Source organism: Equus caballus, chromosome 23 (assembly GCF_041296265.1).
Source record: "Equus caballus isolate H_3958 breed thoroughbred chromosome 23, TB-T2T, whole genome shotgun sequence".
In the NCBI taxonomy this organism is placed as follows: Eukaryota; Metazoa; Chordata; class Mammalia; order Perissodactyla; family Equidae; genus Equus; species Equus caballus.
In genome coordinates this window covers 12,894,054-12,921,718 of record NC_091706.1, presented here as the reverse complement: position 1 = coordinate 12,921,718, position 27,665 = coordinate 12,894,054, and the positions used below count along the sequence as shown (strand labels likewise).

Below are 27,665 nucleotides of genomic sequence, written 5' to 3'. Positions count from 1 at the left end.
CCTGGTCAGGGCTCTTGCCCCACAGACGCCCGCAGGCTCTCTCCAAAGGGCTGAGCCACAGCCCTGGCGTGAGGTTAGCACACATAAGCTGTTAAACTCACAGCCAGGACCTGGGGTTACTGCTCTCTGGACATATCCTAACACAAAAATATCTGCCTTGTTTTATAATTGATTCGTGTCTTGGTAGCTCACTAAAACTTTAAGTGAAAGATGATGCAATATAACTGAAAAAAGAAAAAAACGAATTTTGTTATCACATAGAGCTAGGGTCAGATCTCAGGTCTGGCATTTTTAATCTATGTAAATTATAACAGTATAATGTCTTTGAGCTTCTGTGTTCTTATCTGTAAAAGGAAGCCAAACATTGTGCGCAGACTGCCGTTGCCTCCCCATGCCTGTCCCCTTTCTTTCACAGTTACAGAAGTCTTGAGACATGCATATGGTGTCACAGAACCTCGGCCTTCCTTGCAGCTAGGTGTGGCTGTATGACTAAACTCTGCCTATGAGAAACAGAAGAATGTATCACATGACAGCTTCTAGGAATCTTCCTTAAAAAGAAACTGGCAGACACCTTTGCTCCGTTTTTGTCATCCCTGTCTTCCATCTTGCTGCCTGAATGTGGATGTGATGGCTGGAGATGCAGCCTGTCGTGGACAGCCTAGGAGCAGAGTGGTGGGGAGCTGGCAGGAACTGGTACTTGAAAACCTCATGCAGCAGGGCTGCCTGCCTGCCCAGGCCTGCTCATCTACAGACCTTTATGCCACCGTTGGAGTCTCTATTACACAATTAAAAGTTCACAAGTGAACTCAAACTTAAATAATATCATACCTACTTCACAGTGTCCTGTGATGAGTGAACATGTAGACGTCTATAACACGTATCAAAAATACTAGTAAATAATTGTTACCACTACATCCTTTGAGTTAATGTCTTACTGGTTTTCTGTAACCTACTCTGGGTATAGCAATGAGTAACATGTAGTAGGCCTCGACAAATACTTGTGGGAGTGAATTAAATATATCACATTCCAGTTTTTATTGAAGGAAGACATACTGATCCAAAGGAGAATAACTAAAAAGTGTAATGGTCAAATGATTAACCAGGCAGGATTTAACATAATTCTAAAATCAATAATTGGTGGATGAAAACAATGGTCTATTGAGACAGATATCCTCATAAACCAAAAAGCAAAGTTTCTCAATATCAGCACTATTGACAATTTGGGCCAGATACTTCTGTCTTGGGTGGAGGAAAGGAGGCCGTGCTGTGCACAGCAGGATGTTTAGAAACATCCCTGGCCTCTACCCACAAGAGATGCCAGTAGCACCCTCCTTCCCCAGGTTGGAACAACCAAAAATGTCTGCAGACACTGCAAAATGTTCCGTGGGGGACAAAAATCACACTCCTGGTTGAGAATCACTGCTAAAGACGGAGGTATAAACTTATATAGCTTTTCTAAAAACAACTTGGTAATCAGTATTAGGAACTTTAAAAATATTTAGACATTTTCATCCAGAAATCCTAACTCAATGAAATAACCAGTAGTGTAAAGATGCACACTCATCAATTAAAAAAACACAACCTCATTTAAAAAGGGGCAAACAATCTGAGTATACATTTCTCCAAAGAAGATAAAGAAATGGCCAATAAGCACAGGAAAAGATGCTCAAAATCATTAGTCACCAAGGAGATGAAAATCAAAACCACAATGAGATATCACTTCACATCCACCAGGATGGCTGTAATCAAAAAGACTGATAATAACGAGTGTTGGTGAGGATGTGAAGAAATGAGCACCCTCATACACTGCTGGTGGTCATGTAAAAACAGTACAGCTGCTCTGGAAAACAGTGGCAGTTCCTCAAAAGGTTAACCACAGAGTTACCATTTGACCCAGCAATTCCACCGCTAAGTGTATACCCAAGAGAAATGAAAACATATGTACACACAAAAACTTGCACACGAATGTTCATAGGAGTATTATTCATAATAGCCAGAAAGTGGAAACAACCCAAATATCCATCAACTGATGAACTGATAAATAAAATGTGGTATATCCATACAATGGAATACTATTCAGCAATAAAAAGGAATGAAGTATTGAGACATGCTACAACACGGATGAACACTGAAAGCATTATGCTACGTGACAGAAGCCAATAACAAAAAGTCACATATTATTCTAATTATATTAAAAGTCCAGAATAGGCAAATCCATAGAGACAGAAAGTAGATTAGTGGTTGCCTGGGTCTGGGGAAGGGGGACGTGGAATGGGGAGTGACTGCTGATGGGTATAGGGCTCCTATGTGGGTGACAAAATGTTCTACAATTGTTCTAAAATTGATTGTGGTGATGGTCACACAACTTTGTGAATATACTAAAAGCAATCCAAGTGTACACTTTAAAGGGGTGAATTGTATAGTATGTGAATTAATAAAGCCATCATAAAAATACTCAAAATGTCAACACATAAAAGGATGCATATTGTTGTAATTTATTTATAAGATTTTTTTTCTGCTTTATCTCCCCAAATCCCCCCCATACATAGTTGTATATCTTAGTTGCAGGTTCTTCTAGTTGTGGCATGTGGGATGCCGCCTCAACATGGCCTAACGAGCGGTGCCATGTCTGCGCCCAGGATCTGAACTGGCAAAACCCTGGGCAGCCGCAGCGGAGCGCAATACTTAACCACTTGGCCATGGGGCTGGCCCCCTATAGGATTTTTAAAATCAGAAAATACCTAAATACAAAGCAACAAGGAATGGTAAAATAAATTCTCCTCAGGCATATGAATAAGCATTAAGTAATAATTTTAAATAATCTTTCCAATACTTACTAACACAAGCAAATCTCATGCTGTTATCTTAAGGGAAAAGGCAGAATGTAAAATCTGCACTTAGACACACACGCACAGAAAATTTATAAAAGAAAATCCACAATCAGTGAAGAATGGTTATTTTGGGTGGTGGGATAAATGGTGATTTTTATTTTCTTCTTTTTCTTCTATAGTTTCTATATTTCCTACACAGCATATATGTTTATAATCAGGATTTTTTTTTTTCGTGAAGAAGATTGTCACTGAGCTAACATCTGTGCCAATCTTCCTCTTTTTGTATGTGGGATGCTGCCACAGAATGGCTTGATGACCAGTGTGTAGGTCCACGCCTGGGATCTGAACCTTCGAACCCCAGGCCACCAAAGTGTAGTGCACAAACTTAACCACTATGCCACCAAGCCGGCCCTGAAAAATATTTTTTAAAGATTGAGAAAAAAAGAAAGCTTATTTCCAAAACTTATTTGAGATTTACAGACTATAAGAGTTGAATAGAGAATTATAGGTCGTGTGGTCAAACCTTCTACTTTTACTGATGAAGTAACCAGAGCCCAAAGAGGCTAAGGGCTTTGGCCACCGTCACCCACCTTGTCAGAGTATGAAACTGAAACTGAAGCTCTTCTCTCCTCCTTTTCTTTCTCTCTTGATGACCCCCCTACACACACAAAGGCAGCTCCAAAAAAGTAAAATAAATTGAGGGATGGACCTTGAGGGCATTATGCTAAGACAAATAAATGTCAGACAGACAAAGACAAATATCGTATGATCCCACTTATGTGTGGAATCTAGAACAAACAAACAAGCTCATAGATACAGAGAACAGACTGGTGGTGGCCAGAGGCAGGGCGTTGGGGGTGGGCAAAATGGGTGAAGGGGGCCAAAAGGTACAAACTTCCAGTTATAAGATGAGTAAGCCCTGGGGATGTGATGTACAGCATGGTGACTACACTTAACGATACTGTATTGTATACTTGCAAGTTGCTAAGAGAGTAGATCTTAAAAGTTCTCATCAGAAGAAAAAAAAGATTTACAACCATATGTGGTAAGGGCTGTTAAGCAGACTTACTGTGGTGATCATTCTGCAATATACACATATATTGAATCATTATGTTGCACATCTTAAATGAATATAATGTTATATGTCAATTAGATCTCTATTTTTAAATAAAGAAGTAAAAGAAAAAAATTGAGTGATTTCTTTTCCCAAATTGGATTCTGTTCTAAAATTCCTACAGGATTAGACAGAAAGACCCAACAGTCTCTCTCCTAGACCAGTAGAGGGCAGTAGCAAGTCAAGCCAGGCAGAACCTTACGCACAGGGCATACACTAATGAGAATAATCATCTTTTTTGGCATCAGAAGGAGACAAACATGATTAAAATCATGCTGACCCTGAGATGACCGTCTTCAGCTTTCTCTAGCAAGCGCTGGCTAAAGGAGTCTTTTTGAAGTGGGCCATTCTGGTTCCCGTCCCACAAGAACAAGAAATGGATGATGTTCCAGGGAACAGCACCGGCAACAGCTCCCACAGTTTTCAGAGCAGCAGTCCATAATCACCTCATCTTCCGGCTCCGAGCGCCGTCAGAGGGATCCTCTGGGCTTCGGCATCCCTGGAGGCGGTGCAGATGGAAGGCTGGAAGAACACAGAGTGAACGCTTCTATCAAGATAACAAGCTGCCGGTGCTGTTCCTTGGGGTCCCGAGCCCTCCACACAAGAAGAAGAGAATCAGGTCAGAAACAAGAGCCCAATACACCTCAGCGGACACAAATGTTCAGTGAAATTTGGCAAGCCTCCTTGTTCCCAAACGATTCCCAGACACTGGTAAATTGGAGAGTGGTCGGTGTTGAAATCGAGACACATGGGCCCGGCTGCAAAGTTTGATTACTCCCCTCTCTCCACAACACGTGAAAGTGGAAAATACAGACTTGGAGGAACAGCGTTCACCGTCCTCAGGAAGTCCAGCTGAAGAAGCTTCTCTCAGACAGGCAGGGCCCCACCACAGGGCTTCAGCCCTGCAAGAGGACCCCGTTCAAGTCCCAACCCCGCCACTCACTTCAGGGGAACCTGTGCGAGTTACTCAACTTTTCTGTGCCTCATCTGTAAAGTGAAGATAATAATAATACAAGTTCCTACTTCCTAAATTGTCACGAGGATTTACATAGTCCCTGACACAGGACTAGTACTCAACAAATGTTAGCTATTGTCTGGTGCTGGTGGTGATAGGGATAAAAATCTTAAAATACAGGGCTTCCCTAGCATCATTTCATAAGCCAGTGTAACATCTTGGGGCCTTTACTATGGGGAAATTCTCTCTTAATTTAAAGACGCTCAAAAAGCTTGTTAGACAATCAATCATTCAAAGCAACCCAGGATTGGAAAAACCCCTATGTTACACAACTAAAAATTATCTCTAAAATCTGCCCCAGGTTGTACAAGCTGAAGAGTGTACCTTTTCTTGCCTAAGCTGCTGGTTGTGGAAGTTCTTCCCCAAAGGCAAATTCACTAGGGTGTGATGTGATGGTTTAGAAACACAATGTCTACACTTTTATCAGTTGCTGTACCAACAGTTGAAAAGCCAAGTAATTCCCCATAATAGATATATGCTAGGAGAAACAATTAGAGTAAGATTAAGTAGTGTGGCTCATTGTATTTTCCAAAGGTGGCCACGACAATATTTCCTATTACACAGGATCCTTCCCCCATCAAGAGGTGGGGCTTGTTCCCTCCTATTGAATCTGGGAGGGCTTGCAAATGATGCCATGTGACTTCCCAGGCTAAATCATACAAGACAGTATGGCTTCCTCCTAGTTTTCTTTGGGATACTCATTCTTGGAAGCCAGCCACCATCCTGTGAAGAAGACTAAGCAGCACTTAGAGAGGCCATGTATAGCTTTCTCTCCAGCAGCCCAAGCTGGGGTCCCAGGCAGCAGCTCCCATCAATTGTCAGACATGTAACTAGGCCACCCTTCAGATGATTCCAGCTCCAGAGGCCAAATCATTTCCAGCCTTTGAGTCTTCCCAGCTGAGCCCCCAGACAGCACTGAGCAAAACAGATCATCCCACTGTGCCCTTTCTGACCTGCAGAATCTGCAGGCCCAAGAAGATGGTCGTCATTTTAAGCTACTACGTTGGGGAGTCACTCATCACACAGCAATAATAACTGGAGCAGCCGGCAAGAACAGCTGTCTCTCACTGAAGCAGGCTAGGCTCTAACGTCTGTAAACACCTCCCACTTTGCTAAAATCTTGGATTCCACAATAACACACTAATTCTTTTGGCTTAAAGTTTTACTCCTCTTGAAACATAGTGGGGAGTATAGGCAGAAACCCAGTGCCCCAATTCAGGAGCTACCAACTAGTAATGGTACAACTTTGGGCAAATCACTTAAAACGTGGGTCTTATGTTGCATCCCTTTCCTCCAGATCCACTCTCCACCCTTCTCCCCTCCAACTTGGTGTCTCCAGAGATGGACCTTATGATACATCAAGGAGCTTCCAGCAGAATGTGACCAGTTGAAGGCACCAGCAGGAGACCCAGAAGACAGCAGGAGGATGAAGTGTGGGTATTCATTCCCACAAAGAAAAACAGTCCTGCTTCTCCTCCCTACACTCTACTCTCAATAATTCTGACCACCAAGTGTGTGAAGAGGTTTAGCCCCACCAAGCAGTTCTCAACACCATCTGGGTGTCCTAAAATTTAACTCAGTTCTGACACTATCTACTTGAAGGTAGTGTCATATCCCACAGGTTAAGAGCTCAGTCCCATAAGACTGTTCCCACTTCAGGTGCCAATTGCAAGTCCAGGTTGTCACCTGGGCTTCTGAACAACTGGCTGTAAATTAGAGGTTCCCACAACCCACTCCTCAGGTTCAATCAGTTGCTAGAACGGCTCACAGAACTGAGGAAAACAGTTTACTTACCAGTTTATCATAAAAGGATACAACTGAGGAACAGCCAGATGAAAGAGATGCATAGGGCAACGTACGTGGGAAGGGGTGTGGGGCTTCCATGCCGTCTCCAGGCACACCACCTTCCAGCACCTCCACATGTTCACCAACCCGGAAGTTCTCCAAACCCCACTGTTCATAGTTCAGAGTTTACGGAGGTTTCATGACGTGGGCTTGATGGATTAAATCATCGCCCTTTGGTGACTGAAATCAATCTCTAACTCCTCCCCCCTCCTCAAAGTGGGACTGAAAGTTCCAACTCTAATCACATGGTTGGTTCCCCCGGCAACCAGCTCTCCTCCTTAGGGGCTTTCCAAAAGTAACCTCATTAATATAAGCTCAAGGGTTGTTGAAAGGGACTTGTTATGAATAACAGATGACACATTTATTGATCTTATCACTTAGGAAATTCCAAGGAATGGGGATGAAGATGAAATATACATTTCTAATTATAAATCATAATATCACAATTCCCCTCTCCCTCTCTGTGGGTGGCCATGGCCTGGGAGCCTCTCTCAGCCAGAAGTCACAGCTCCTCTGAGGCAGTGCTCCTTACACAGTTCTTTCTCTCTCACTGGTTTCTAATAACCGCTCCCTTCCCAGCCCCTCAGGCCTTGGGGTAGTGAAAGCACCCCTCTATTACTAGCTGCGATGACTTACCACCCCCCTCTCACACAGTTGCAAATAATTCCTCAAATTGCTCACTCGTGCCTCTGTTTCCTCTCGGGACCCTGACCGATTAAGAGTTTCTGATTCTTCATTGTAAAAAGGAGATTCCATTCATCCAGCCTGCTCCCTAGATCAGGCAAAATAACCAATGTGACCGTCTCCATCAGGTCCAGTCACAAAAGAAAAGGCACCCTGAGCATTTCAAACAGATGGGATTTAATACAGGGAACTGTTAACACAAGAGTCGCAAGGCTGAAACAACAACAAAAAGATGCTACGTAACTCAGATAACAGGAACTGCAGAGCCAGGGGAGCCAAATGGAAGAGGTGGTGTTTCCGGAACTGGATGCTCTGAGGAGGGACCCCTGCATCGCTAATGCTCAGATCCCCAAAGGGGGCATTGTGGGGCTGGGGCTCAGACCCTTGCAGGCTGCCTCTGGGTTGGTGCTGAGTCTGGTTAAAGCCGTCCTCTCTGCAGAGGGACAGTGACAAGAAGGCAAATGGGAAGGAGTTTCCCCCGCCCCTCCTACCTCCTTTGACTCTCCCAAATTTGCCTCCCCTTGGCAGAATCTAACACAAGGCCAGCTGGCCTGAGCGAGTTAGGACCCGAGTCTGAAGCTTCCAAGTCCAGCATCACAGGTGACAGTACAAAAGGTAAATAACCGGTTCATTTACAGAACTGGTTCTGTATTGGTTGTGGTTCGAACCAAATCCCCCAGACTCGTTTTCTGACTGGAGCAGCAGCACATCGTGTCTTTGCTCACACCATGAATGACGGCGACCGCCTCAGAAACGACGCGTGCACCAAGGTCGGCAGGGCCTCGAGCACGTGACGGCCTGGGGAAGCGGTCTTGGCCACTGCCAGCTGGCACACTCCTCCTCCAACGCCCCCAAGAGCTGAAAGCCAGCAGTTCCCCCACACAGCAGCCCTCTGCGTTGACAGATAAAGCCCTCAGTCCAGCACCCCAAGAGCTGGAGACCTGCGAAACACCTCGTTGCTACGGTTATCAACTCCGGCCTTAGAGCGACGGTTTTTAAACCATTTTTAACAATGCATCCTTTTCTGTTTGTATTTTTATGCCTTACGTAGAGCCCCAAATATAAATAAAACGGATAAATCTGGTGCTGCATTAGCTGAAATGAGGGGTCCTCAGAAACTGGCCGGATGTAGCCGTCACCCCCATGCGGTCCCTTACACAGTTCTCCGGGTCTCTGAGGAACCGAGTTTGAGAACCACCGAGTGCTCCCTTAAGCAGTTTAGTAACTTCAGACATTGTTTAACACGGCTGTGCAAGCAACTTACTAGGTATAGCTCAACATTCGAAGAACCAGAGGCCGCCTTCTCACCATAGTTAGAATCCAGGGGAAAATTCCTCCAGCTTTACCTACAGACACCCCAATTTCCTCCCACCCAAACTCTCAAACCCCACTGCACAACACACGTTTTTACACCACAGCTTTCCCAAAGATCTCCAGGCTCAAGCAAAACTGCAAAAAAAGTTGTATTCTAGGTACTGGATCCGTGACACGGGCCCTCCGGCTCCGGGGGCCCGCCGGGCGGTCGCGCGGCCCTGTCCTCCGCAGCCACCGCCGACGGCGCAGCGCCAGCGGCCCGGGCGGCCCCGCGTGGTGGCCCGAGGGCGGCGTTCCGCCTCAGGTAGTCCACGTAGCACGCCAGCAGCAGCTTCCGGAAGGCGCCGCTGTGGAAGACCCAGGGCGGGATGTGGCCCAGGAAGCTCGCCTGCAACAGACAAGAGGTGAGTGTCTGGGGGAGGCGACGAGCGAGGAGTCACAGCAGAACATCTCCCTTTACAGCCATCATCTTGACAACTGTTCTCTTCTGACTACTGAAATTAAGACTCCAAATCTTTTAAGTAGCTGCTAAAGTGTAAAGGTCTCATGACACTTTCTTAGCAAAGTGGTCTCCGAAACCAGAGCAGTCCCTTGCAGGCTCGGCCCTGAGGAGATTCTAAATTTAGAGAATTCTGTCCGTTGTCACCCCGTCTTCCCCTTTCTCTCAGTGGCGTTTTCTGTTCCCCGTGCTCGAGTGCCAGCGCCCGCAAGTTCTCTCCGCCGAGATTCTATTAACGCGAGATCCCGGGAGAGAGTCGGCAGCGCTTTCCCTCGCGCGGCTCCCTGTCCGCGATCGCGCAGGCGCAGGCGCAGGCGCAGACCGCCCACCCCAGCAGGGCGCGCGCGCTGCGCGGCGCCGGGAGGCAGGAACTAGCACGCGGCCTGCGCCTCGAAGACCGAGGAAGCCCCAGGTCGAGGCGCCGGGCCCAGGCCCCGCAGGCTGCTCCCCTCAGTCACGCCCGTGTCCTGGAAGGCAGGCCCAGGCCCCGGAAGCAGTCACCGTGTGCTCACTGCGATCCTGTTAACCGCACATTGCTCAATCCATGCGCTGCCCAGGGAACACGGGAATTTCAGCCAGAGGAAAACGAGCTTTCCAGGCAGCGTTCACATTGCTGCAGGCTGCTCGGACCTTCGGATCCTTGGCCTATCTGAGCTGTTCCAAAGCAGGGGACTAAAGACGGCTTCTGGGAGCCACACTAGAGCCCTTCCTCCACCGGCCAAGTCAAGAAATCAACACAACTTCTTCCCCAAGAACTTCATTTTCTCCCTGTCAGAGCTTTTTTTTACCTCACAGCAAAATCAAGCCCTTTCGTTAGCATTGTCTTGAACTAAATGTTTAGGCTTAGTGAAGTCAACCAGAAATAAAATAAATTAAGAAAATTAAAATTCCAGTCCCTAGAAAATGTTCTAAAAGGTTCCCTCTTTCGTCTACCTCCTCACAACCCAGAAGGCCATGTGGAAGGAGCCAGGAAAGGCTTGTCATGGACAAAAGTGGACTTCAACCCTAGTGTCACCATTCCAGCCAGGTGGCCTTGGGCGGTCTCATCCATCTGCGATTCACTGGCTCTGACTCAGCTCTGAGCTGCGCTTTCCTCAGCTGTAAAAGAGGGGCCACATGACCTGTCTCGCAAGATGATTAGGGGGATTAAGTGAGGTAACTTATGACCCCCCCCCCCCAAGTGCCACATGGACCCTTAGGTACCAGCTCCATCCCTGCCCCAGTCCCTCAGTCCCTGCCCAAACTCCCCGGGGTTGGGTGGGGGGGGGGGTGGTCATGCTGTCTTGGCCTCACCTCTTTGTAATGGAAGGGCTGCTTGTTTGCCATCTGGTTCTACATGATTACCCGTATCTGTCCATTCAAGGATCTTTCTAAATCCAGGTAAACTTCAGATTTGCTTTAATGGTTTTAATGATTATATTCCTTTGTTTTCTCTTTTGCTTCACCAGGCACAAAAAAATCTGTTTCCTAGTCTGTTCTTGGCATCTCTTTGCCAGAAGAGATTAGGTTTGTTACATGAGAAATCAAGAGAAAAGTAAAAAAAAATTCAGCTTTTGACATCTAGAATTGGATTATGTAGCAAGACAACAGTCTTGCAGGCCAGGCAATTGTCTCAAAAAAACATTGTCTAGGGGGCCTGCCCAGTGGCATAATGGTTAAGTTTGCATGCTCCACTTCAGCAGCCCTGGAGCTTGTGAGTTCGGATCCTGGGCGCAGACCTCCATACCATCAAGCCGTGCTGAGGCAGCTTCCCACATAGAAGAACTGGAAGGACTGACAACTAGGATCTACAACCATGTACTGGGGCTTTGCGGAGGAAAAAAGCAAGAGGAAGATTGGCAACAGATATTAGCTCAGGGCCAATCTTAAAAAGCATTGTATGTATGTGTGTAAAAAAAAAAGTCTAAATGCTTTTAGAAAAAAAGACATTTAAGACATCAACATCCTGGAGGACTAAGATCACAGAGTTCTCCTGAGGGGCGGGCCGAGGGGATGTCTTACCCATTGGAGCTAGCTAAACCACTCCAAGATGGACAGGATATGACACTGGAGAAGCAGACAAAAAGCCTGTACTTTTTCCTGCCCCGGAGATGGTGGGAAGTGGAAGAAAGAGGAAGATATGGCCAGATATGTGTATCCCCTGGGCTTAGGCTGCGGGGTGGAGGACTGGAGGATTGGGGTGAAGGATAGGGAAGTGTGATAAGTAAGGGTGGCACTGAGGAAAAAGGAGGAGTTATTGCCCCCACTCTTTTGGAGTGCAACCACAGAACACGATCTCACCGTGGCAAGGTAGGGGGTGAGATTTTGGGTTTCCAGCATCCTTCAGGACCACATTGGTACTGATGCGAAGGTGAGAGCCAGAGGGCCTGTATGAACCCAAGCTGCAGATGGACTGCAGGCCTATGGCTAGATGGGGGAGGTAGCAGACTCAGGGGTCTGTAGCCATCAGTAGCGAGTGGGGAGTCCACTGGCCAAGCCAAAAGCACGGAAAGGGTCATCACCCTCACTTCCCACAGCTGTAAGTCAGCAAGGTGAGCAACCACCAGATAGATGAGGGACATCAGCCACACACACTACAGATCAGCAGGACATTATGGGGCTCTTCTCCCCAGTGTCATCTTGGTCAGCGAGGCAGGAAGAAGGGAAACTCCCAGAAAGACTGAATATTTTCCTCTAAATAATAGACAGAGAACACATTTCCTAAATGGCCAGTTTAGATTACCAAGTCAAATTAAGTTTAAACTTGCTGGACATTCCATTATTTTGTTTTCCTGCCATGCAGCAAGTGGCAGTCTGGAGAACAGATCAGCAATATTCAAAATAAAGATCTTATGTTCTTTCTGCCTGCCCACTTTGTAGTGTGAGCTCACTTGGTGATTCTGCACATTGTTGAGGTCCTACGGTAAGAGTAGCAAGTCGTTATCTGAGACAATTCGGTATCTCTTACCGTAGTCTCAGTAAGTCCCAGGAGGTAACTGAGTGCTTTGGGAGGATTTAGTGCCTCAACCATGAATCCTTCCAGCATCAGAGAGAGAGAAACAGGGAGAGGCCTAATTCCCGTGGGAGAAAAGCCTACGAGGCAGAGGAGGGGGTTGACATATGGAGGGAAGGTAAAGAACGTCTGATGCTGAAAGCAGAGCGGCCCTGGCGCCACGCTTGTCTCTTTCCAGTATCAGCCCACAGTATTCAGGTCTACCTTCGTTCCATGTTTTTGTTTGTTTCTGAAAGCAGCCCAAGAATAGTAAGAACTCGTCATGCCATATGCCATCAAACCTTATTTCCATATTTAGTGGAGTCTGTGGTGTGCAGGAACCAGCCTGGACCTGCTCCTGAGAGTCGACTGTGCACATTCCTCTTGAATTCATGTGCAGTGACCACACACTGGTAGTTCAACATTGGCCATGGGGGGAGAATTTACACCATGGAAATCAGCAAATGCTACAAATCAACATGTTTTGTTTTGCTTTTTTCCTGGAGAGCTGATAGTTAAACATTTACTAGCACAGAGGGCCAGGGAAGACAGCAGCCCCCCAGGGAAGCTCCCTGTGTCCTGGTCTCCCTTCCCAAGAGCTCTGGGAGCCTCCTTACTTTCTGAGGGGGGAGGTAAGGCAGCCAAGGGTGAGATTTTCCATCTTTGGGGTGATCTGTGGACTGAGCCCCAGGCCTCTAGCTTCTCCTCCCCTTTCTACATATGCCTTTTCACGGGCTACGCTACCACTCAGAGCATACCCTCTGGCACCCAGTTCTTACCATGAGAGAGAATGGTTGCATGTTCCAATAGCGAGGAACAGCTAGCTAAGCCCTGCTAGGGCCCTGCATGTCTGTCCTCATTTGCTTTGAGGAAAGAGAAGTTATCAATTACCAAGATTTCATGGACAAGGCAGCCACAGGTTTCATCTCCAATTGTGACATAATTCAGTGATTCTTTAGCAAACTCATCCGCAGTCTTGGTTATCATGTTGGTTTTTAGGTACTTTGTCATTGGGGTTGAAACAGCATATGGGGTCAGCACCTACAATGGAAAATAAAGACCATAATGCAGGAGCAGTCGGCCCAGCCCTGAGAAATTAGCACCCATTTTACTATCTCTTCATTCTCCAACTCTTTTCTTCCTATAAAAAGTTTCAGGATCCTAAATGATAATGGTATAGAACTGGTGTAGAGCTGGGAATCACAAAGGCTGTTTTCTCGTTTAACTTAGGCACTAACTCAAGATGAGGCCTTCACCACACAACACTAGGTGGTTCAAACGCACACAGGGTGGCTGAGGACGTGGTTACCAGACTTCGAAAATAAAAATGCAGGACACCCACCAGAGATACTCTCTCCTGGGTATTGTAACTGAAAATCAGTTTGTACAGCAATAGTTTTAAAGACATAACTGTGGATGTGCCTTTTTCATTTCTAATAGTATGTTGTAAAACTTCTTCCCAAACAATAACAAAAAAATCTCTGTAAACTGTTTATTCCAGGTTCCAGAAGCCCTTAACTCTAATGTGTTGCTGAACCAAACACATGTATATCACTGACACCTCATGATGTCATATTGTTCAGCCTACAGATGGCACTGACAACCCAACTCTTGGGTTAAGACAAAGTCATCTCCATGACGATTCTGCCGTTGAGGTGAGGGGAAGCAGAGCGCTTCTTCCTAGCCTGCGCAAGAACAATGTGGGCTCTTTGTGGCCTGTCCCAGGTGAACAGCCCCAAGGGGAAGCTCCCCTCCCCTCATCCCGACATGGACCCAGAGCCCAGTTTTCTTTTGTTCCTTCTCCACAGTTTCTCCCATGTAAGCCTGTTTCCTGTACTTAGATCAGAGAGCACAGGATGGTAGACAAGACCCCAATTTCTGTCCTGATGTAGCAACAGGTAGCAAGAGGGTGGACAGGGTGCCAGAAGGTCAGCAGCAGGCAGAACCGTGATAGTCACAGGAACTCATGTGGTGTCATCCAGACCACCTCCCTCCTGGTCACTCATGTGCGCCCAGTCCTAGGTGGCAGTGGCCCCGACACAATGGGGATCCAGAGTTCCTGTTCCTAAAAACTCAGAACTGTTGACCTTACCTGGATTATGATGCCTTTCGCTTTATATTCTGCTTGCAGCGCCTTGGAAAACGTGCGCATAAAAGCCTGGAGCAAGAAGGAGAAACACCCGAGGAATAAGAGCTTCCTTTCTCCTTCTGAGCCAGCACACTCGGACTTCAAAGGCACCGCGGAGAGCCTACCGTCTACCTTACCGCGCCGCCCTTCAACGTGATGGGAGTTAGGACTTGACTTCTCAGTCTGGGAAAGAGCTCTCTCAATGAGCAGGAACAGACATTTTGCGATAAGCACACACCCAGGGCCACTGCATATAGGTAACCTTATCCAGGGCAAGCTCTCCCTTGTCTAGAGCAGCCCCTCCTCTGAGGATGTGTTTTCATGTCTAGGGCATGGGCACTCCTGGCTAGGCCTCCAGGACAGAAGGAAGGAAGACCTCCCAGGCAAGGAGGTGAGTGGGGGCTGGAGTCCCACGGGGCTGCACTTGGCCAGCTGTGCAGCTGCAGGCCTTCATCAGCCCAGGGGCAGTGCCTTTTTCTTATTTGCACCCAGACGCCTGCTGACGAGCTCCACTGTAAACACAGAAGAGCCCCCAGGCACATCAGTCCATCAGCTTGCCAAGTGATCCACAGGAAATTCCCACTGAGGAAAACAAGAGGGAGAAGAAGGGGCCTGGGACTATATGCTATCACTCACCTTGGAAGCCGAATACAGGGAGTATATGGGCCAAGGAAAGAGGGCCACCCCGGAAGAAATGTTCAGGATGAGACCTTTCCGCCTAAAAGGCAAAGAAGCAAAGTTTCAATTGCTTTGCTGTCTGATCACACCTCTCAAAAAGGAAGAAACCAGAGGCTCATGTGAAGGCTGGGAAAACTCCGTCCTCTCTCGGCTTCCCCAGGCACTGAGTGCTCTGCTGCCGAGAAGCGTGAATGGAACTTCCGCTACATCATGACCTATGACACTGCACAGTGAAGTCACTCGGCAGTCAGTTGACATCAAGGACTTGTGGCTGGAAACAGGGGCTCTGCTACAACAAAGATCCGCCACCAAAATGCAGAGAGCCAACTCAGCTCAGATGAGGCTCAGGGGGAAGGGAGCCTTCTCTCTCAAATGTGACCACGTGAGCTCGAGGTCCCTTCTGACTTGTAAATATGACCACAACAGGACAGACGTCATATGCAGAATCCTGCCTTTGGCAGAATTTGACAGTCCATCATCTGCTCACACAGGCACCCCCACAAGTCTCTGAGGTCCTTAATTATCCTTTTGAAATTCAGTATCCTTAATCCTTCCCAACTAGAAGAGTTCAATATGGACAAAACAAGAAACTGCAAATTAGAATGCAAGGACAAGCCCCTTCTTCCTTCAGGGAAGATAATACCATTGACAGCTTGCTTCTAATGAATACCACCTGAGAAAAGCCAGCTCTCAAACGGGTGTTGTAATAGACTGGTAACATGGAATAAATGGAGATGCTGATGGGGTGGTGATTTTTACCACTAAATTGGAGTATTCATTCTGACAAGAGCTGAAATTCCTAACAACAAAGAGATGGTCCTGGTCTCAGGCCAACTTCTGAAGTCTTTTTCTTGCTCACCATGAGTTAATTTTTTAAAATACTATGTGTGCTGAAAATGCTGTTCTCTTCCTCCCTCCAGCACGTGCTACATTTGACCTTCAAATATGCTTATCTGTCTGCAAAGCTGGCCTGGCCCAGAAAGTTATGCTTTCGCCCATAATCACCATGTCCTTTCCTCGTAGTTTTATCATTTGTTAAAGCAGCAGCCGGATGAACCCCATACCCCGAGTCCCCAAGTCAGCTGACTGCCAAGCCAGGGACAGCCTGCGGCTCCATGCTTTTTCCAAGAAAGACCTTACCTTGATTCCATTTGTTTCAGAATGAGCTGTGTCATCTATAAGAGAAAGCCACAGTTAAACCTTGACAAATGAACGAAGTAACAATGGGTGGGGGGACTTGGGAACCAAGTGCAGAGGAAGCTGGAGAAAGAGCTTAATCTTCTCAGATGGCCTTGAAAATCTGCTGACACTCATTGGAGGTAATCTGGCAACACTAGAGTCTGGCTGGAACCCACAGGAGACAACTAGACAAATGGCAAACTGTTCAGAGGCCTCTGGTTTCTTCCCCATGGAGCTAAAGTCTTCCTGCAAAATGAGGGCAATGAAAAATTATGGAAATGGGCTTATGGCTGTGAGATCAACACTGAGGTTCCCCAGATACTCTTCATTTTGAGAGACAGGCAAAAGTAGCCTGGCCATCAGAAACCACACCATGAGGTGGAATTGGAGGATGGTCAGGAAATCTCACAAGTGTCCGTGATTATCTCACATACAAGGTATGAGATGGAGAACGACATCTCTTCAGTTCAACAGTTGCCACACAAGCAGCCTGAAGGTGGTCTGTGAAATAGCTCCCTAGACAGAACATGTCTGTCTGGAATTACAACAGCATTGACAAGTCCCTTCCCCCTCTTAACCTACTGCCACCTGAAGAGGTTTTCCCTGCCAGCTCTAGAGCTTAAATATCCCATTAAAAGAGATTTTTCACATCATAAATACAATGCACACATTTTAAGAATTAAGGAAGAGGCAAACCCACGGACTGAATGTTCTTGAATGTATCACTGAGTGGAATCAGGCCTGACCATGGGAGCAGGTTTGAGACAGAGAGGAACCAAACAGAAGGGGAAGTCAGCAAAATAGAGAAATGAAGGAGACTGGGGCCAGAAGACAAGTCTTGCCTATTTCTCCATGTTGTCTGGGGCCTTGCGGGAGCTTTTCAGTAGGCTCTGGTCCCTGCTACCCCACCGAAGCCCAACCCCAGGAGCCTCCAGGTAATGTCTTCACTGCTCTGGGCAGCAGGAGAGGGGGTAGGCTGGAAAATCCCTAGAACCCACTGGACTGCCTCCTGAATCACTGGATTTGAGGGAGGCAAAAGAAGGATGAGGGCTAGACTGTGGCATCATCCTTTCCTTGACTCTCCCAGCTTCATTAAAGGTATGACTGGAGCGCTGTTGGACAGCATTCCTCAAAGTCTCCCAGATGAACTCACTAGCATTTTTGGGTGAATGATCCCAATTAAAGAGATAATATTGGACTTTGTAGGTCCCTGGCTCAAAGCTCCCAATATTTAGTCTCTTATCCCACCTTTCATTTGCCCTCAAAGTCATTCTCTCACCTATGCCCTTGAGAGAGAACCCTACTATTTCCAGACAGGTCCTTTGGAATCATTATGTGATGCTGGTCATACTTGGCATACGTAGCATACTTAGCCTTCAATTTGTTTTCTTTGTTACTTAGGGAAGTCAGTGTCTACCAATATATAAAATATTTTTCTTGGGAAATCAAAGCATTTCTCTGCTTAAAGGAGTCAGATGGTTGTCAAATACACTCTGGAAACCCTGTGATTAAATGGACCAAGACTGAAAAATCAATATGTAAAACAATGTGGAAGATTTTAGTAGTGAGGCTGCAGACAACAGTTGGACGTAGGAAGCTTACAATTATGTCAGCTGGGGGTTTTAAAAAGCCATTGATTTCTCAGAATAAAAAGAATGTGTGTACTGATAAAATCTGAGCAACAAACTATAAAATATGCTTACAAAAAACAACCATTGGTCTAAATAATTGTTGTCAGCCAAACTTATGCTCTTGAAAATAATTCTATTTTGGTCTGCTCAGCATCCGTCCCCCTTCCGTATGTTGATAAAACCTCTGTTCCTCTGGGAAACCAGGCCTCCACTGCCTGTCCTGTTGTTCAGATGAGACCGAGCCTCCCGCCACTCCCCAGCCAGGGTCCCAGCTCCATGAAATCAGGGCTCATACCTGACTCATTGCTGCGGTTCCACTGGACCTTCCAGAGTGGTCGGGAGGGCTGCCATGAGCAGCTGTGAATTTTGCGTACTGAGCAAGGTGCCCAGATGTGGGGATGAGTGGGGGCTGACAGCCCAGCATTCACCCACAAGCCATTTGGAGGACTCTAGCCATTCAGAGGAAAGGGAAACATGTTTACGCAAAAGCATCATCTCCTCACCGAGTCAGGCAGCATCAGGCTGTGTCCCCTCTTCAGCAGTACCTTTTTCCAAACTGTCTGCCCAGAGGGGTGCCTTTCTCTTATTCATGCGAAGACACCATACAGGCTAGCTCTGGGGTGGTCCCCTTATAAACGCTTATGCAGTTGACTCTAATCAAAGGGCCTGAGTGCTGAATAGCTTCTGAGACGGCACTCAGTCCAACACTATTAACAACAGAGGAAGAACCTGAAGTTCAAGGGGGTTAGACAACTTGCCCAATGCTGTCCAAATAACGAGTAGCTGAGCTGGGAGCAGAATAGACATGAACTTAAACTTCAATTCAACAAGTATTTATTGAACAGCAAAAAATTCAGAAAAATCCAAGCCATGCCCTCTGTCATTTTTCCAAACAGAGCAAGCTTTCCTCTATTTACAAAGACTAAAATCAGAGGAAGATATTAAATTTAAAAAAAGCAAAAGCTGTCTTGGACTCCTGCATAAGTTTCAGGATTGTCAGGCCTAATATGTTCTGACATGTGACAAAACTGAATGCAGAAATAGGATTCAGATACTAGGGAGAATAAATCCATCACTATTTTCTTGATGAAAACAGAATAAGACAGTTAAAAGACCACTACATGACCTCTCACTCAAGTGTGGTTCAGTTTCAAAGAATTCTGCTTCAATAGAGAAGAGAGCGCCGCTCCTGAGTTGCAAATTCCAACAGCTGCGACATTTTAATGCGGTTAACGTATTGATCACATACCTTCACTACTGAGGTGATGTTACAATGGATGAGGCTCTGTAACAAATAATCACAACCACAAATCAGCCAGATCATTTAAGAAATTCTCTTGAGAAGTAGTCAGTGCTAAAGAACTATAAAGTGGGTCAAAATGTGTGTGTGAGCAATACCCTCACTCACTCAGCCTGCAAATTCAGCTCCTAATTGACGTTCAGCAAGTATGCACCAGAACTGGGAAACATCTGACATCCATACTATGATTCTATAAGAATGCCATCCTGCATAGAAGTCAATTGAGAGTTTCCTCAAAAATTCGGGGAGGAATATGGACACAGTTTTTCAAAGGGAGATGGTTAATTTGCAGCTAGAGGAAGCATTTAGCATATGTGGGTCTAGAAGACAACAGCATAGAGAAGAGAAAGGTGAAATGTTGTACAATACAAGGCAGAGGTTCTGGGCTACAGAGGACAGATAAAGACACTACTAGAGTCACCCAAGACAGACAGACAGGGAAAGAGGGACAGTCACAGAAACAAGCACAAATGCAGACAAAAATAGAGAAAGAGAAGCAAGAATGGAGCCTGCTTAATGGAGAGACGCAGACTGTGCCAGAAACAGGGACCTCGGGGTTAGATGTGCGGCCAAGAGGGAGCTTGGCAAGGATGCGCAGCAATATCTGAGCAATCTGGCATTATATGCTCGTCCAGTAGACGTGGCACTTAAATAGGACCTAGGAATACCTGCGAGATCCGGGCATGGAGGCATGATAGCCTGTTCAGAAGTGGTATAACCCCATGACCTTGAAGGTCAGGGCCTGGAGAAGATCAACAAATAGTGCCTTCCAGGACTCTTAACTGCATAACAAATTCACTCCTGACCAACAACGGCAGCCATGGGTCTGAGTCAAGCTTGCCGAACTTACAACACCCCCAACCACAGAGTTTGTATCATGGAACTCCCTCACAATCTTACTACCTGGGAAGACAAAGAAAGCCAAAGAGCTGGCCTTCTGCCGTTTACATCCACAGCCATGAATGTGTTGGGTGGAATTACCCACCTTTTAAAGCAGAGTGCAGAGCCCCAAAAGACTGGGACAGTGGGCAAGTTTTGATGTGTGGAGTAGGGGAAAGAGATGGTCATGAAAAGGGGCACCCTTGACTGTGTATCAAGTGCTGAAGTGAAAAAAAAGGGAGCCCTTCAGACATCCACCTGGAATACAGGATTTTGGCCACACACACTCCTGTTGCCCCTCCCAGGCCTTGGTGATTGTCCAGCCAGGGGCCCAGTACCTGGGGAGAGGAACCATGCCCAGAAAGCACAGGCCCACCTGGATCTCATCCGGTGAATTAAGGAAATGTCTCGGGAGAAGGTCTGGAAGCATTCCAACATTGTTGACTGACAGAAAGAAGCAAAACAAAAAGATGTCAGAAGAGCTGGTGGCAAATGTTTATTGAAAGCCTCAAAAATGTTCATATTCAACCCAGAATTCTCTTGGGAAGTTTTCCTAAGGAAACACATACAAAAAGATTCATATATTAGGTTGTTCACTGCAACATGATTCGATAGGAGTGAGCAAATTGGAGGGAAAAAAATTTGTTGTCTAATAATAGGAAGCACATTAAGTGAATCATGGTGCAGCCACATGGTGGAACGCAATAGAGTCATTCAAAACCGTGGCTGCTTAGAATTTCAAAGACATGGGAAAACATTTGTGATGTATGGTTTTATAAGTGTCACAAAACAGTATGTAAACTTAATTCTGGTTTTGAAAATATGTGTGTATGTATCTGGAAGGATATACACCAAAATGCCATCTCAGACTGCTGGGATTTTAAGAAATTCATATTTCTTTTATGTGCTCATCTATTGTTTCCAGGTTTTCTGCAATAATATGTTTTACATTTTTATTAGTAAAAAATGTAATTATTTTTCAAATTCAGTGGGAAGTTTAGAAATCGAATCTTACTTCCCTCTGTGTACAATACAAAACTGTACTGTATGTGTGGTTATAGAATAGCTTGTCTACAAATCATCATAGAAAAGAATATTATCTTTTTTCTGAGTTAGAGAGTCGATTCTCAAATAACCGCACTGACTTGCTATTTCGTGGATCAATCAGAGCAACGTTTGTTTGCTAAACTAATTCCTTTAGGCCAATGTTTCTGAGATTCTCCCTTCCTGGCAATTGTCAATATCAGTTCAGTGAAAGAAAATTCATTTTAATATTAGGAAATATGGTAGGGAAGGTGGAAATATGTGGGTTTGATACATTCCAAAGCCATATATAAATTTGTGAATCCAGTCTGCCTTTTGAAGAACTGAGCTTTAACATTCCGTTTATTCTACAGATTAGAATACAGCCATGGGTTAAGTTTAAGCCACCATGGAATAATCAAGTGTCACTGAGATAACTATTTCACTGATGCATTACAAGGAGCTGTGCATTTTGCAATTTACTTACCTAAAATTCCAATTTCTAAGCCTTTAAGTTTTTCTTTAATATCCTCATAGATGTCATCTTTGGTAAAATCTGTTTGTATAATCTTCACACTACTCCCTGTAGTCCTCTCTGCATTAGAGACAACAGTTATTTTTTAATGACAGGGGTCCAAATCCTCCTCTGCCCATGGGGCTCCCCCGATGCTCCTGGACCACCTGGGCAGACATTGAGGAGCACAAGTCCATCACCCCAATTAGAAACAAGAAGCAAGGGCTGACCCGTGGCCGAGTGGGTAAGTTTGCGCGCGCCCCGGCAGCCCAGGGTTTCCACGGTTCAGATCCTGAGCACAGACCTAGCACCACTCATCAGGCCATGCTGAGGCGGCGTCCCACATGGCACAACCAGCAGGACCACAACTACAGTATACAACTATGTACTCGGGGGCTTTGGGGAGAAAAAGAAGAAGGAAAAAAAAAAGATTGGCAACAGGTGTTTTTAAATCTTTTAAAAGCAAAGCAGGAAGCAGCCCTGGAGAAGTGCTGGGATGCGCTGAAAGATCTGCGAATGATGTTTCTGTCCGTTTCTAAGAGTTACTATAGTGACGAGTATATACATTAAAACAGGTTTAATGCAGCGCTTCTTAAACTGGGGTCCACAGAACGCAATATCAGCACCACCGGGAACTTGTTAGAAACAAACTCTCAGGCTCCCCTCCAGACCTAGCGAAACAGAAACCCTGGGAGCAGGCCCAGCCACCTGTTTTCAGCTGTGTTCCAGGGAACTCTGGTATGAGCTGGTGGTGGAGACCCCAGGACTAAGTGCTGTCAATGTGAGGCGGCCTCTGCTTGGTCAGTGTCAGGTCCCTCTGCACAGACACAGCAACGCTTTCTATCCATCCCACACTTTAGCGTTCACAAAGCATTTAAATACACAATATCTTAGTTCAATCCTCTCTACAGCCTTGCAGAGCAGGTATTATCCCCATTTTCCAGAGGAGGAAACTAAGGCTGGGAGGAGCTAGCTAACTTGCCCGAGGGCGCCCACACGCTGCTCCCGCCAGGTTAGCACTCCTTCCACACTTCTCTGTGGTCGCCTTGTGCAGGGACCTTCAGGAGGACGCAAAGCAACAGGCAGATTTCGCCAGCTGCTGTCTGCTCAGCTTTGGCAGTGGACCCAATATTTCTGGGTCAAGCGATCTTGAGGCATAGTTGGGGGGTGGGGGATGTTTTCAGACTAAAGACGCTTCCTGCTTTTCAAGAGGATGATAAAAAGCACATTTCAGCATTGTGAAGGAAACACTAAAGAACGTCCTAATCCCGGCCAAAGTTGCTTCTGATACCGAGACCCAGAATAAAAGCAGAATTCAGTGGTCCAAGGGCACAGAGCTCCACAGCACGATCACTCAGCCCCGCACCTCCCACCTCCATCTCCCAGCCAAAATCTCCCCAGGGACACGGGGCCATCCCTCAGACGGCCTGCACGGTCTTCCTGAGGCTTCAGAATCAAACGTACATTCCTTTGAGGTAAGGAGTTTATTAATTACTAAATAAATAATTAATTATTAAAATAAAATACCCAAAAGAGGAATATTGTGATCATCATTAAGAACACTTCAGAGTGGATCATAATAATAAAACCTTATAATATAACATACATTATAATATAAATTCTGCCTCCTAGGATTATACAATGTACAACCTTCACAACCATACATGGCAGCCCTGGATCAAATCTTTTTTAAAAATCTGACAGCCACAGTAAGCACCATCACTTACCCTCTTGCAAGGAGCAGAGCATGCACACAGGGAAGTGAAGTCCCAAATACATATCCCGCTTCTGAAGGGAGTGGCAGAAGCAATAGGCAGCTGGAATCTCTGGGTGAAGGGGGCTGATTCTAGAGATGAAGGTGCCAGAGAAAGGAGGGAGTGGATCTGCTAGTGTCTGAGTCTGCTCCTGCCCCACCTGGCCCAGAGTCACTGGTGAACTGAAGCTGACACAACGTAAACTGGGCTCTAGCAGGAGGGCTGGCACCCCAGGCTCTAGTCAGAAGACTAGGGATGCTGAAGGGATGTCTACAGGCAGAACAGGAGCAGACTTGGCTGGCGGGCTTCACGACCATCTCCCTTATGTCTTGGGGTCACTCACCAATCTCTGTGGCAGTGGCCTGTAGCTTTTCCAGTGTCCGGCTGATAAGCACAACGTTGAGTCCTTGTCTTGCCAGCTGGGGGTGGGGATGGGAAAACCCAAAAAGACAAAGGTGATAAGCAGACGGGGAAGGCTTGTTTCAAGGTGAATTGGGGCATCACCTTGCTTCTCCTGGGCTTAAAGTTGCAGAACGTGACAAAGGTTTCTGGGTTACTAGCAAAACAACCACACTGGGCCAGGCTCAATGTGACATAGTAATTTATTTGTGTATGTTTACTACAGGCCAGGAACTACTCTGAGCGCTTTTTTGCACAGATCCACAATCTGAATGCCCTCTCATCTGAAATGCCTGGGGTCAGACATGTGTGGGAATTCAGAATTGGGAGAGTTTTATACTATAATTCATGTAACAGGGTCTAGGGCAGCACCTCAAAATAAAAAACAGTATTTCTACAGCAACTTTGGAGCTGCTTCCCATTCACAAGAACGTGCTCCATGAGGTTCGCTTCACTCGGGTGTGGTCCAGGACCCGAGCCTCCCTCCCTGTTCTCAGGCAGGAAATGGAGCAGGAACCCAAGGGCAGATGGGGCTTCCCAGAGATCAGCAAGAGCGTTCTTCAGAACAGACACTGCCTAGACTCATGGTTTATACTGTTATTTTTTTAAATTTCGGTAAAATACACATAACATAAAATTTGGTATCTTAACAAAAATATGGAATGTTTTGCAAATTTGTGTGTCATCCTTCACAGAGCCCATGCTAATCTCCATATCCTCCCAGTTTTACTACACGCCCTGCCAAAGCGAGCATATGTCATTATTTTAATAAGGAATTACATACTATAGAAAAGGCGTAAGAAGCTGAATTAAAGATTATACTACACAGTCTCCAACAATTCAAGCCCGTGGTCCCAGAATCATTCAGGAAGATGTCCAAAAACACCAATTCCCACCAAAGCCATCCAAATAAAAATCTCTGGGATTGAAGCCTCGACATGTACATCTTTTTCTGTTTTAATTATTTAATTATACTATTAAATACACACGTATGTTCTCGTTGTGGAAGATGCCCCACTGCCCCACGTCCATCTCCCCCAGCCCCAGGTCCCGCTGCCTTGAGTCTGACGCCCAGCTGCCTCGCTCTTTCTCTGCGTCTACGTGCAGGTGTAAGTATGTACCAAAAGGAAAGTCCACTGTGTGGGTTTCCTTCCTTTTCACCCTTTATAAACTGCATTATAAGTATTATCTTTTAAACTTGGTATGTCTTATCTCTAAGAACTTCGTCTATTTCCACATCAGCCCATGTAGAGCCACGTGACTCTTTTGATTGCGTCACAGGGCTCCACAGTTCACTTTGCTCGGAGCACTGCAGTTGTTTTCAAGTCTTCCCATGACCCATATTGCTAGAGTGAAAACCCTCCCATATAACTCTTTGTATATACAAGTGGACTGACTCCTAGAGTAGATAGAAAAGAGGTGGAATTGTGTCAAAGAGTGTATGCTTTTTAAATTTTAATACTACTGTCAAAGTGCCCTCCCTTAAAACTGTACCATCAAAAATAGAATTATAGCTATTTCTCCACACTCTGGCCAATACTTGATATTAGCAACCTTTTTCAACTGTTTCCAACCTAATGGTCAAGAAGTTACATTCCTTTATTATTTTTAATTGCATCAGTGGGGTGGATGTCTTTTTGTGCATTTATGTGTGAATTTCCAGTGTACACCCTTTGTGACTTCTTCTACTAGGTTATCATTTTCTTATAAATTTCTAGGAGTTTTTAAAATATATTCTGGGTATTAATTATTTGCCTACTATATATGTAGCAAGTATTTTCTCCTTTGTTTATGGTGTGCTTGCCATACCTTATATATTAATTTTAATGTTATCAAGTTTGCAAACATTTTCCTTATTTTTTAAATTTCCTTTATGATTTTCTCTAACTCCAAAGATATAAATTTGTAGTTTGTTTCTTTTTTTTTCTTTTTGAGAATAGCATAAGCTTGAAATTATCTAGTGTGATTTTTTTTCAAAATGGGTAGGTAATTGTCTTGACATTTTTCTATTTGTTCATTCTTTCCTGATTTAAAATGCTAACTTAGTCATATGCCAAGTTCTCATATGTACACAGGTCTCTTTCTGATCTGTCTGTTCTGTTTCATTGACCTATTTGTCAATTTCTGCGCCATTACCACTTCTGGTTTAATCATAATCTTCTAACAGGCTTGAATATCTGATGTCTGGTAGAAGTTGTTCCTACCATTTATTATTGTCCTTCAAAATGTTTCTGTTTTATCTTCTTAGTTTAATTTTCCAAATAAATAATAAAACTGTCTAGTCAAGTATTATATTGAAATTAGAGATATTTAGGGGAAAAGTTACGTCTTTTTGGTAATCATTGTCTCATCCATAAATACAGTATCCATCTATTCAGATCCCATGTGTTCTTCTAAAAACTTTTAGAAGTTTCTTCATATAAATCTTGGACATTTCTTGTTAATTTGCGTTAGTTAGGATAACATTAGCTGCTGCAACAAAGAACTCCAATATTTCAGTGGCTTAACACAGTGAAGCTGGTTTTTTGTCTTGCATAATAGACTCTATTCTGCATAGTCATTTAGGGCCCATGGCTGAGAAAGGCTTTGCCATCTTCAACACTAGGTCTCTAAGATTGCCCTTGGGTGTAATCCAGCCAGTGCAAGGATTAAAAGAGGGTAGAGAAGATACATGCGATCCCTCGGTCACCTGGACCAAAGTGACACACATCATTTCTGCTTGGTTTCATTGGCAAAATTAGTCCCATGACCCCATCTGGATGTAAGGGAGTCTGGGAAATTGTGTGGGCAGCTGGCCCCTTACCAGCTACAACTCCATACCATGGAAAACAGAGTGGGGATGTGGGGGGACAGTTAACTGTTCCTGCCACCAATATCTTAATTTGTTGCCATCGTGAAGTAAATTATCATGTAAAGAAGACACCCTAGAATTATACTTAGATTCCAGTCCTGTTTCTACCATTTGTGCAAGGTACGCTACTTGGTCCTTTGGTTTCCTCATTGGCAAAGGAGGATCCCAACAGACCTAATATATTAAAGAGTGCATGGCACAGGAACTGTCACGTAGGAAGCACTCACTAGCATTATTTGTTCTATATTTTTTAATTTTATTTATATATTTTCTATCTATTTCATTTTATTTCTAGATTTTTTTTCTATATATTCTAATTTGCTATTATTTGCGATTAGGAACTCCACCCAGCCGCCTCGCTGAATTATTTCGTGCATTCTAATAGTTTGTTCATCAATTTCATGATGGACAATAATATTCTCTACAAAGTACAGTTCTGTCCCTTCCTCTCCAGTATTTGCATACTTTCAGCCTCATTATCTTGGCCAACACCTCCCGCACAGTGTTAAGCAAACATAATGTCTGTTCCTCCACTGTGCTGAGAACACTTTGAATGTTTCTCAATACGAAGCATGATGTTTCCTATTATTTGTGGGCAATATATTTTATCAATTTAAGAACATTTTCATGTATTCCTTTTTTCCAAATTACTTCTTTTTTAAATGCCTGGATTCAGTTTGCTAATACGTAATTTGGGTCATAGTACTCTTGTGCTATCTTTGTCCCATTTTGATATCAGAGTCATGTTAATCTGTCTACACAATTCATGAAACATGTAGGATGACCAACTTGTCCTAGGATTTTCCCAGTTTTAAAACTGAAAATCCCACATCCCCAGCACCGCCTCAGGCCCAGGTGACTCAAGATGCCTAGTCATCTAGACACTTTTTCCCCTATTCCTTGAAGACTTAGTAATGTCTACTTGTAAAAATGTCCCGGTGTGTTATTTACATGTAGCCCTTCATTCATAACCGCCTTTTCCATTTCTTCCGTATTGATCTCCTGATGTTTTCCACCTCTTCTTGAGCCAATTTTGAGAATTCCTATTTCCACAGA

At 45.1% G+C, this 27,665-nt stretch overlaps 1 protein-coding gene, 1 long non-coding RNA gene and 1 pseudogene across 3 annotated transcripts in view; all 3 read right to left on the bottom strand.

Moving 5' to 3' along the window:
• Positions 1-1,955: 1,955 nt before the first annotated feature.
• Positions 1,956-6,987, bottom strand: LOC138920491 (uncharacterized). Its single transcript, XR_011431743.1, has 2 exons — positions 6,755-6,987; positions 1,956-4,467 (listed from the first exon to the last, which is right to left on the bottom strand). It is a non-coding gene; the product is annotated as an uncharacterized lncRNA (long non-coding RNA).
• A 662-nt stretch (positions 6,988-7,649) lies between these two features.
• The window catches only part of HSD17B3 (hydroxysteroid 17-beta dehydrogenase 3), a 40,123-nt gene continuing 20,107 nt past the window's right edge, over positions 7,650-27,665 (bottom strand). The window contains exons 3-11 of one of the 2 annotated variants that reach the window (XM_023627092.2): positions 23,703-23,778; positions 21,579-21,686; positions 20,445-20,512; positions 19,139-19,174; positions 16,220-16,254; positions 15,038-15,119; positions 14,366-14,431; positions 13,165-13,314; positions 7,650-9,191 (exon numbers count right to left, since the gene is read on the bottom strand). In XM_023627092.2, coding sequence (XP_023482860.1) covers positions 8,958-9,191; positions 13,165-13,314; positions 14,366-14,431; positions 15,038-15,119; positions 16,220-16,254; positions 19,139-19,174; positions 20,445-20,512; positions 21,579-21,686; positions 23,703-23,778 — 855 coding nt within the window. In that variant the 3' untranslated portion in view covers positions 7,650-8,957. The remainder of the gene's footprint in view (positions 9,192-13,164; positions 13,315-14,365; positions 14,432-15,037; positions 15,120-16,219; positions 16,255-19,138; positions 19,175-20,444; positions 20,513-21,578; positions 21,687-23,702; positions 23,779-27,665) is intronic. The other variant, XM_023627093.2, reaches the window with a different exon arrangement.
• Positions 24,410-24,510, bottom strand: LOC111770254 (U6 spliceosomal RNA; annotated as a pseudogene).